Source organism: Eschscholzia californica, unplaced genomic scaffold (assembly GCF_041429995.1).
Source record: "Eschscholzia californica isolate CP2 unplaced genomic scaffold, dmEscCali1.0.p SCAF_1, whole genome shotgun sequence".
Classification (NCBI taxonomy): domain Eukaryota; kingdom Viridiplantae; phylum Streptophyta; class Magnoliopsida; order Ranunculales; family Papaveraceae; genus Eschscholzia; species Eschscholzia californica.
Genome location: NW_028238198.1, coordinates 70,727,939 through 70,740,160, shown reverse-complemented (window position 1 = coordinate 70,740,160; position 12,222 = coordinate 70,727,939). Strand labels below are relative to the sequence as shown.

The 12,222-nt window shown below is 34.7% G+C and overlaps 1 protein-coding gene across 1 annotated transcript; it reads left to right on the top strand.

Moving 5' to 3' along the window:
* Window positions 1-9,763: 9,763 nt before the first annotated feature.
* On the top strand, window positions 9,764-12,222 carry LOC147568765 (putative pectate lyase 12). Its single transcript, XM_086655178.1, has 3 exons — window positions 9,764-10,131; window positions 10,780-11,677; window positions 11,841-12,222. The coding sequence occupies exons 1-3, from the start codon at window positions 9,992-9,994 to the stop codon at window positions 12,054-12,056; spliced, it is 1,254 nt and encodes a 417-aa protein (XP_086511304.1). The 5' UTR covers window positions 9,764-9,991; the 3' UTR covers window positions 12,057-12,222.

Here is a 12,222-nt window from a genome sequence, read left to right as displayed (position 1 = left end):
CGTCAATATTATATTTTCCTTTTTACCCTTCACAGAAAGAGGGTCTTCTCTCTGCCATTTCTTTGATCTTCATCGTTGAAAGTAGTTGTCCACAGACGGACAACGGATGACTTTCATTTTTTTTATATAAAACTCAATCTCGTTATTTTTCCTCTCTCCTCCATTACCCACCCCACCGCCATTTTCCCCATCTTCATCTTTTTCTCTTTCTGTATCTAGAATCGAACCCCCATGAAATCAATGGGGGTTTTTGCTCATGATAGAAACTCTGCGGATCTGATAAGGTCCTGCTCGCAAAACACCATGAATTGCATGCAGTTTTGCTCTAGATCTAGAGAGAGAAAGATGAACATGGCAAAGTTGATGGGAGGGATCAGGAGAGATAGGAAGAAGAACAAGAATACCTTTTTGAATGAAAGTTAAAAAGTTGAAAAAATATATTATGACGGGCCAAATAAGAATTAAGTATTTTTTTGGGGGGTTTTTTAGGCCAAGACCCTCATTATTTAGCTATATTAAGGGGACACCCCCAAAACCATTTTCGTTTAGGTGTTAACCCCCAAAGCTCATTTTCTGTTCAAATAACCGTGAAATAGTGGTCGTGCGAATCACATGCTCGTCTACTGACCAAAATGCCCCTGTTTTTATTTTTAGTATTTGACCCTCATTTATTTAGCTGTATTAGGACTACACCCCTAACCAAAATACCACTTGGAGCTTCACAACCACCTATTTCTCATGTATCTTCTTCCTCTCAACCATCAACTTCACAACCTGTAGTATTCTTCTTCTTTTGGAATAAGTGACGCTTCCAATATTAAAATTTTCACTATAAAATTCAGATTTTTCTTCAGTTTGTGGATCTGCTGAATCTAAGCAAATGGGTTCTGGTTTCAATCTGGAGTTCACAAATTTCTTGTTCTTGCTCTTCTTCATTGTCAACTTGGGTTATGTTTTTTGCTCTGAATCTTGGTTAGTTGTTGAAGGACAATCTAAAAACCGACTTAACATGGATGAATTTGTCCTCGGTTTCTTTTTCTTTGATTGCTTCTCCTTCTTCAATTTCTTCTACTTCTATTCTAGATTTTAATTCTTCTCTAGCAAAATCTTCTAAGATTTCATCTTTTCATCGAAACCCGTGTCTAATAAATGGATACCAACTCCTTAAAACATGACTAAAAGATTCAAGATCAGATTTTTGTGAGAAACAATTATAAAACAGAGACTTTTGAAACCAATTACACCATTTTTTAGTACAACTACTACTAGTTGTTTTTCCATTCTTTTTTGGGTTGTGTTTGGTGGATATTATAACTTGAACTTGACCCATACTAGTAATTTTTGGGTACAACTACACCGGACTGGTAAACACACGATCCTCCCTATCATCGGAGTACAAGCACCTCGACCAGAGTCACTCGTTGATTGGCTCTAGCTCGGGGAGAGTATGACCCACTATATAGCCGAACCTCAAACTTATGAGACAGAGAACGTAACATGGGTGAACCAACCGGAGTCACTCGTGGATTGGATCTAGCTCTGGCCTCTGGCTAGGGCTGAGCATGACCTAGTCTTTGGCCGAACTTCGAAGTTAGTGGTTCGACATGTAACTAAGGTGATTCAACCCATCGTGAAATGGGAAGGTATTGGCTCGGGATAAAGTATTCAAATGGACAAAGTATTTTGGTTAGGGGTGTAGTCCTAATATAGCTAAATAAATGGGGATCATATACTAAAAATTCAGACGGGAGTATTTTGGTCAGAGATCGAGTATGTGATTCGCACGACCACTACTTCACGGCTATTTGAACAGAAAATGAGCTTTGGAGGTTAACGCCTAAACGAAAATGTTTTTAGGGGTGTCCCCTACTATAGCTAAATAAATGGGGGTCATTCTCTAAAAAACCTTTTTTTTTTTTGTTCAAACAAAATTAAGGAATTAACCCTAAACTAGGGTATAGCCCGTGCCCTAGGGCACGGACAGTTGTATCAATAAAATTTAACGAAATTTTTGGTAAAATCAAGTAAAATTTGATAAACTTATTTTACCCAGAAATGTCATATTCGATACAAAATATTAACATAAAGATAAACCAACAATCTTGTAACAATTTAAAAAATATATAAATTGAAATTTAGATAAATTAAACGTAATACATTAATCATGGTACAATAAGAAAGTAACAAAAAAAATATACAGTTTCAGTTCTTTTATATAACTTTTTCAATATCCAAGAACTGGTGATTTTTTTCTCTTTGTAACACTCATAAACTTGATCTCCAAAAAGACTCCATTTGCATTTCCCGTAGAAGCAATAAACAACATTTCAACAACGATCAAAGAAATATAGGTATAACAGAACTATAGAAATGAAAGTACCAACATGAAAAACTTCTCATTCTTTTTTCTTAATCACTTCCCGACCTCACTATAATTGAAGGATCAAAACATTAACTTCTGCTTGTATGTTCCCGTGTGTGAATGACCAACAAAACATAAGATATCAAAAATATAAACTAAAATGAACAGAAATAATGGTAAAACTTGTTTACCAACCATTGGTGACCATAACTGTTTTGATAGTTTTCTTTTTGGAGTTTGACTACGGAGAAGCCAAAACCTTAATTAGATAATTCATTAGCACAACTCTGGAGTTCCTAGCGGCGATACACAATGTCCACCAGCGCCCACCCGTACCATAATAATAGCAGAATTCATAGGTGCACGTTGGTTCCTCTTAATCTCCAATAAAAGTTGAGAAACACGTCGGCAGAGGACAGGTTTACCAGAATTAAAAAAGAAGCTTCACCCTTCATTTATTTTTCTTCATGATAGGTTGAACCATTTTAGCTATGTTATCGAAAATCTTCTTTGCTTCATGAAGTTAACTTCCCAGACATTGTTAAGATCGCAAGATCCATTACCTGATGAAAACGAATTATTTTTCGGCTGAACTCCACCACTTTCACTCTAAGGACTCTTTCTTTCACGAGACAAAAAGAACAACTCGAAATTATTGATAAACCCATTTGTTTTGTATTTATACCCCTCATATTACGATAAAGATTCATATATCAAGCAGCCAAATAAGACATGAATAAAATAAATATGCAGAGGGAGAGAGATACAATAGCAAGAACTATTAAATTAAGGTGAAGGCAACACAAATTAACTATATCTAGTGCCATTTTCGGCCATAGGGAAAGTTTGTTTCCTAGCTTCTGAAATACTAACCTATTTCTTGAGCTCCATGCCATCGACGTAACTGTTGGCATACATGAGGGAGCGAACCCACCGCTTCACCTTTGACCCAATCTGCAAAAGATGATACAAATCGAGTTTTATGAATGGTCAAGAACCCAACTTACCGTATACCGATTCAGAATGAAATTTGAGAAAACATCAGATATAACCCGTGCCTCCGGCACGACGAAATTTATTGATCATATTATACAATTGAGTATGCGCTAATATGTGAATCCATTCGACCAATCAGATTCAAGACTCCTCCCACAAGAGGTTATACATAACCATTAGGCTACGCCACTCATATGTCTGTTAATTGTTGAAATTACCCAATCGTGATGATTTAAGTGCCTTGAAAGACCAACAAATTGAGTCATTCTTCCATATTCTCTCTTTATAAATACCAATATTTTGATTAAAAATGCCTTTATAATTAATGAAATATTTTAATTAAAAATGATTTTATATTTAATGAAAAGTGCCACTTTTGATGCAAACATATGTGTTTCCTATTGCAGTTTGTAGTAACCGCTGTAAAATGAAAAGGTTATTTTTGTGTTACTTCCACAATTAGAATGACCAACCTTTACTTGTCTTAAAAATACAATGTTTTTTTTTTGTTGTAGATATAGGTTCATACATATTTTACAACTAAATTCACTTAAGTTCAGAAATTGAAAAATTTCTATTGGACAAACAATTAATAAAAAAAAAATATACATTCAGCTTCAGAATATGTGGCTTCATCATATGTGTATCTCTTCTCTCGGACACATAAGCAACCGATCAAGGGTCTCTCACCTACACAAGCAACAAACCGAAGAGAGATGATAAAACGGTTACATTCGTTCGATTTCTATAGTTATCTTGTTGTAGCTACTTATCATTTTTTCTATGTTGATCTTTATTTCTACCACTATCTGGTTCAACCTATAAGATTGAAATAGATATAAGGTTATACATTATTTTTCTAGAATTTTTTTTCTTTTTTTTGGAAGTCGACTAGTACGATAAACGTATGTCGTTACATTTGGCATTGATACATCAAAGATGTGATACGCTCAATAACTACCCACTCCAACTGAAACGAGACCGGGCCTATAGTCCAACGAGACAATGGTCTAAAGCCCAACTACATTATTTACACCCTAATAATCTCAAATCAAATAACCAAAGATTCCATCTTCTCTGGGATTCGAACTTGAGACCTCCAGGGTTTTCTAGAGTTTATGTCAACACCTTGGAACCACTTGGGCTACCAACTGTTGACTTTTATTTTTCTAGAATTGACCACATGAATTTAAAGAAAATATCCCTTTTCAAGATGAAGAAAACCTATCTCGCATATTTGGAATCCAAGTGCAGTTTATTTTGTGTTAGAAGCACCGTAAAGGAGAAAATAAAAGGTAGAAGTTTTTTTTTGTTAAAGGGAATAAAAGGTAGAAGTTGACATTGTGCATGTTTTATCACTTCTTGACTCCACGTTATTCTAATGTTCAACTTTGTCAAACCAACGTAATTACCAAAAGAGTGGATCAAAATGATAATGAATTCATCTTCTTGACTCAAACTGAAACGAGACCGGGCCTATAGCCCAACAAAACGATGGCCTAAAGCCCAACTACATTATTTACACCCTAATAATCTCAAATCAAATAACCAAAGATTCCACCTTCTCTAGGATTCGAACTTGAGACCTCCAGGGTTTTCTAGAGTTTATGTCAACACCTTGGAACCACTTAGGCTACCAACTGTTGACTTTTATTTTTCTAGAATTGACCACATGAATTTAAAGAAAATATCCCTTTTCAAGATGAAGAAAACCTATCTCGCATATTTGGAATCCAAGTGCAGTTTATTTTGTGTTAGAAGCACCGTAAAGGAGAAAATAAAAGGTAGAAGTTGACATTGTGCATGTTTTATCACTTCTTGACTCCACGTTTTTCTCTCTATTCTTATGTTCAACTTTGTCAAACCAACGTAATTACCAAAAGAGTGGGTCAGAATGATAATGAATTCATCTGCGCTAACAATATAAACTTACGATATGTTACTAAATCCTAAATTTTTAATTTACATTATTCAAACTATGACTTTCAATCCCAAATGAAGAGAAGAGCCCCTTAATATAACTAAAGTCCCTCAAAAGAAAATTTATACAATTATGAATTTTATGTATGTAATCAATGTCGTCACAGCTAGGTTACCCGTTTTTGTTTCATAATATCCAAACACAACAATCATAACCACACTCACCAAAACTGCTCCAAAACCTAACACCACAAAAATTCCATAGATGAAATATTTATCTTCAATATTTTAAGAAATAAAAACTGAAGACTATACTTTAGAAACACTTCGAACTCAATAAGGTATCACGGTCTTCAACCTGTTGCAAAATATAACAAAAAATTTCTTTTAAGTTCAAAAAACTTAAAATAATTTTACGTTGAAGCTAAAAACGAGAAACTAAACTTTTCTTTTACATAAAAAATAACTTAATCAAATTTGATTACAATATTCAAATAATGATAACAAAATGAACACGAACTTAAAAAGAAACCTAAAATGCAACCAGAATTTCAATTGAATTCTTACCTAAATACAATTCAGTGGGACCTATAAGGAGCAAGAAGAAGATGTTAAAAGTGGTAGATCACATTACTTACCTCATCTTAAAGATGAATAAGATTGGATCGAAACATGGAGAAGAAGCAACACAGAGGTCCTTTAGAGGAGTTAACCCCATGGAAGAAACTCTCTTGGTCGGATGGAGGGAGAATAGCTGACGATTTAATAAAGAGAAACTGAAACCCTATTAGAAAGAATCAAAGAAATAGTAACTAAAGGCCAGCGCTTTGGGGAAAGCTAAATAGTTTCTGGGGTATGAAGACTCGGTCAAAAATTGGTCAATTTTGTTTGACAATTTTATTTAGGGGGAAAGCAACATAGCTTCTCCACCTCAGCTTTCTCTCTCTCCACCTCAGCTCTCTCTCTCTCCACCTCACCTCTTTATCTCTCTAGAGAGAGAGAAGAGTGAAATTTTTTTTTTCATGGTCGCCGGCCGACGACCTAATCGGAGAAGAGAGAGAATGGTAGGGAGAGAGAAGATGAGGTGGAGAGAGAGAGAGAGGTGAGGTGGAGAGTTTTTTTTATTTTGAACCATATTCCCCATAAAATATGTTGCCCCGAAAACTTTTCAAAATTTTACATATTCCCTTTAAAATTTCAAACCCCGGAAACTTTTTAACTTTCCCCAAAGCGCTGGCCTAACTAAATTGTTTTTTTTTGTTGTTGAAATAGTAACTAAATTGTTAGGAAATAAAATCCTATGTAAAGTAACATATTAGGTACCCAAAATAAAAACGACTTTGTTGAATAATTTTTTATTTCCTCCTTTGTCCTATATATAAATAGAGAAAATGACTATTTGGGTTCAAAATATTATCATAATAGCTAAAAAAGCAATTAACTTTTCCTATTAACTTGAACCTACCAAAATGTTTGAAGTAATTATATATAAAGTTTAAAAGATTATGGGTAATTATCAATGAGGTCATTTTGTATTTAAAATTTTCCAAAATTACCCCTGGATAAAGCATATCTCTTTTTTTCTTTTTCCTCTCTAAAATCAACCGATTCTCTCTCGTTTTCTCTCTCTAAACTCAGTCGTCTTCTTCTTCTTCTTTATCATTTTCCTCTCATGTTCATCGCTCTAAACTCAGCCGATCTATCACCCTTTCATCATCACTGGTTCATCATCTTTGAGCATTACCATCAGCAATAGATTTGGATTTTAGCCGGTTCAGTTCATCACCCATTTAAGTCATTTATTGTTTGAAATCGGGCTATACCACCATCACCAGCCGATTATTTTATTGATTTCGTTTGAGTGGCCAAGAGTTTTAGAGTTCCTATAACACTGTTGAAAGTGTAGTTCATTGGGCAGTTTATGCCAAATCCATGGAGGCTCGAGTTGTGTTCAAGATGGGTTTTGGGTTGATGTTATTATAAGGAATGACCTTTTAATTGGACAGCGGACGCCAAATCCATGAAGTTGTGTTGAAGATGGATTTTGGTGCTGATGTTACTATAACTAATATGACTTTTAAATATGTATGGGAAGTTTGGTGATACTAATATAGCACATGAGTTGTTTGATGAAATGTCTGAAAGTCACATGTTATGTGCTGTTTTAGGTGAAAACTGCTGATAACTAAAAGCCATATCCCACTGCAAGATGATAGTGGAGCTAAGTGTATGCAGATGAGATTTTGAAAGAAGGGTTTTTCTTGAATATGATTGACACACCTCTTTGGCCTTTGAAGGTTGTCACCAACTTGCAGGAGGCAGTCTGGGATGTTGATATTGTTGTGAATGGCTTACCTTTAACCGAAACACGTGAAGTTTTTGGGGAGGTCAGTAAGTATTGGAAGGAGAGAATTGTGCCTCCTATCATCATCTCTTTGGCGAAGGGTATTGAAGCTGCCCTTGAGCCAGTGCTCCGTATAATAACTCCCACACAGATGATCAGTAGAGCAAGTAAAGTTTTCCCTTTCTTGATGTCTAGTTAATTTTTCATTTTATGATGGTTTTATGGCCTGGTTTTTCTTTTTATAGGATGACCATCTGTTAGCTTTTATCTTCCTTCTTATGAAGTAATGCTTGTTAGTTATTTGGTTTTGTTTAATTGTAAACAAGAGGTTCTATATTCAGAGAGATTGAAGAGTTTGCAAGACAGTTGCCAGCTGAGAGAGTTGTAAATTTGGGATGAGTTTATGTTGATAGTAGCAACCATGAATCATGATAATAGATTTGAGAATGAAAATGATGGTGAAGTTGATGGGCATGGACTCAAGTGCACTGTGAAGTTGATGAGGTTTCAGCACACTGGAAGGTGTGAAATTCTTGTGGAGTACTTGATTAATTTGTAAGGTTCTTAGGAGTAGCAGAGACAGTTTGGGATTTGGGGCAGAAACTCAACAATCTCATCAGCACCTGGCCGACCAGCTGAATCCCTCCTTAGGCAGCTTCCTCATACTCTGGTTATCTGAGAGCAACTTCTAGAGAATACCTAGCTCGATTGAGTGCCACTTCGTCAGTGAGAATCTTCACTTTGGTCTTGTTCAAACTAATCACCTTCGCTCCACTAATCAATTGACGAAAATGTTTCACCAAGCCACATGGTCTATAGCAATTTCATCACTACTTACTGTCCAACTTGGCCTTCACTAATATTTATATGCAAATAAATCAAATCCTGCCAGTAACCATATCATGTGTTACATTTAAGTTACCAATTTCTTTTGAATTTAGTTGTTTGTGTTGGACAATTGAGCTACTCGGTGGCTATGGGCCAAGTCACTCTATACCCATGCAGTTCAATGGAATTCCTTCTTCCCCTCAAACTACTTTATAGTGTAATTGTCCACACAACATTTTTTTTTTACAACCTATCTACTGCCTCAACTTCAAAGCATCTTCATCTTCTCTAATCTTAAACTCATACAAGATTTTGAGCTGAAGCTAAACAAATTGTCTCCGAGGCGCAGAAATGTCTTCTAAAGTCGAAATTCCATCCCAATTCCGTTTCTTTGCAAATTGAGTTTGCAAGATATGCAACTCAAAATTATATTCTGCAAAACTTGCAAATCATGTTTGCAATCCATATTTTGCAAACACATGTTTGCAGATCAGATTGTTGCAAACACGTTTGCAGAAAAGATTGTTGCAAACACGTTTGCAGAACAGATTGTTGCAAACACGTTTGCAGAACAGATTTTTGCAAACACGTTTGCATAACAGATTGTTGCAAACACGTTTGCAGAAAAACGTAAAGGAAAAAAACGTCGTTTTTTTTTCTGGGTTTTTTTTTTTGAAAAAAAGTATTGAAAGTGGATCTTGTTAGAAAGCTAATGAAAAATCATTTCTAAATATATAATTTTTATAGAAATCCGACATCTCAAACAAAAGTTATGTCGATTTAAAATTTAAAGAAAAATAAAAGAATTTAGTTACACAAAATGACAAAAAGGGGTATTTTAGTATTTGCACACTTTTTGACCTGAATAATAATTTTCAAATGTTTTGTGATTTTCTACTCATTTTCAATATTATTTTGACCTTTCTAGAAATTACCTCATATAAATATTGGGTATCCCAAATCATTACAGATAAAGTAACAACAGCCTCCTCCTATATATTAACCACGGGCTATATATATATATATACTTATATAAATCACGGTTTAGTGTTTGGATTAGTTTAATAAGGAAATAAATTTTTTATTATGAATAAGATCCGGCGGTCAAAAACGTAAAAGAAAATAACATATTTCAATCTGATCGTTGAAATAAAAAAGGATCTAATTGCAAATGAATAAGGATTGCTAGATAATATCCATAGATAATAGATTATTTCCAATTAGACCCATGGCGAACTCAAAATTGACCCAGGGGCGGATGAACGTTTTATGCAATAAATTGGAGACTTAAAGTACAAAATATTTTTTCAAATAGAATTTTCTACTTTCATGTCTTCCATATTATTCTTCTAAAGATCTTTTCTTTTTCTTGGTAATAAGTTTCCATACTAATGAATAAACAAGGCAAGATTTTATTATGAACAAGATCTTAAAACAGAGCAAGAGGAGGAAGAAGATCAAAACTATAAAGAGAAACTAATAAATTATATAATCATGAATTTAAAACACAAGAAATCTAGTAACTCCAATATTCAGTCAAGATGCTCCTAAATATCCGTCTTCTTTTATTATTACTCTTAAGCTTCATCTCTACTGTTATTATTATCGAAGCAACTCATTATAATCTCACTCTTCCTTACCAACATCTTGACCCTGAATCTGTTGTTCAGGAACTTCAAAGGTAGTTGTGAATTTTATTATGGGTTGCCCTGTTTCTTAAGTTTCTTTAACTTTAATCACTCTGTTTCTCAAAAAGATTGAACTTTGGTTGTTGAGCTTTCTTCTTCTTTCTCCACTACTCTGTTTCTTCTTCCTTGATTCTACTTTGGGTTGCTCTTTTTTTGGGATTTTTGTCTATAGGTCAGCAAGCTTTTTAAAGGAGACTCGACTCAGAACGCCTTGAATCCCTGACATTTAGGTCAAAAGTAAAGTTCTTGACCACTCTAGCTGAGGGTCTGACTATGTGCTCCGTTATCTAGATTCTCGTATATGGGTTAATCTGTTTTTATAGATTCTCTTATCTGGCTTGCTCTGTTTTCTTGATTCTCTTATCTGGGTTGCTCTTTGTTCTAGTTTATTTCATCTTGGTTGCTCTGTTTTCTTGATTCTTTTATTTCTCTGTTTCTTGATTCTTTTTATCTGGGTTGCTCTTTGTCCTGGTTTCTTTTATCCTGGTTGCTCTGTTTTATCAATTCTCAATTTTTGATGGCTTTGTTGATTCTTTTATCAGGGTTTCTTGATTCTCTGATCTAGATTACTCTCTTTTGTTGATTTCGATATCAGGGTTGCTCCGGTTTGTTAATATTTAAATCTGGTTTTTCTTGTGCAGGAGATTAAACATCTCAATTTCAAGTAGAAGAGAAATATTGGAAAAAAAGGATCAATCTACAAGTTTAACAGGAAATCCAATTGATGATTGTTGGAGGAAAGACCCTAAGTGGCAAACTAACCTTCAACTATTAGCCGACTGTGGAATCGGGTTTGGAAAAAATGCTCTTGGTGGAAAAGGAGGACAATTCTATGTAATAACAGATTCATCTGATAAAGATACACAAAATCCTGCACCAGGAACATTAAGACATGCAGTTATTCAAACAGAACCACTTTGGATCATCTTTTCTAAACAAATGAGTATAAAACTACAAGCTGTATTATACATAAATAGTTTTAAAACAATAGACGGTCGAGGTTTTGATATTCATATTACTAATGGATGTATTGTTCTTCAAAGTGTAAGCAACATTATAATTCACAATATTCATGTTCATAATTGTGTTCCTACTGGTGAGACTAATATTCGATCGAGTCCAACTAAAAACATATTTTATGGTAAATCAGAAGGAGATGGGATTTCTATTCGAAATGGGACGAATATTTGGATTGATCATTGCAGTTTATCATATTGTACAGATGGATTAATCGATGTTACTTTAGGTTCGACGTTGGTTACTATTTCTAACAGCTATTTTTCTCACCATGACAAGGTGATGCTTTTCGGTCACAGTGACAAGTATTTCCAAGATAATAGTATGCAAGTAACAGTTGCATTTAATCGTTTTGGTGAAGCATTGGTACAGAGAATGCCAAGGTGTAGACATGGATACTTTCATATTGTTAATAATGATTATACGGAATGGGGGTTTTATGCGATCGGAGGTAGCGCAAATCCTACTATTAATAGCCAAGGAAATCGCTACACAGCACCATCGAGCCGTAATTTGAAAGAGGTACAAATATTTTATTACATCTACCTCATAATAGTATTATTTTTTTTGTTTTCCGTAATAACCACCTAACTATCTAAGCAACATTGATGTGGTTGACTTGAGAATTTCGGAGTCTGATGTAAATGTTAATCGGGTCTATAATCTATATAATGAGAATGAGCAGGTAACGAGGCGAATGAGTAAATCGGAGATAGAATGGAAGAGTTGGAATTGGAAATCTGAAGGAGATATAATGGTGAATGGGGCATTCTTTGTTGCTTCAGGATCAGGAGCAGCACAAGAGTATGCAAAGGCCTGGAGTTTTAATCCTGTACCTCCTAAATACATTGACCAGTTGACCAAGAACGCCGGCGTCTTTTTATGTAACCCAAAGGGGTAGGTTTGGTTCTTTTACTTTCATCTCAAAGGAAAATTGATTATGAGTTTTCTAGTTAGATTGTCTTTTAAATAGTTTATGTGTGGCCTCATCCGTTTTATATTTATAATCCGGATTGTGCGACTAACTTCCAATTTTTTAAGTAAAGACTCTGAGCAAGATTCTATAA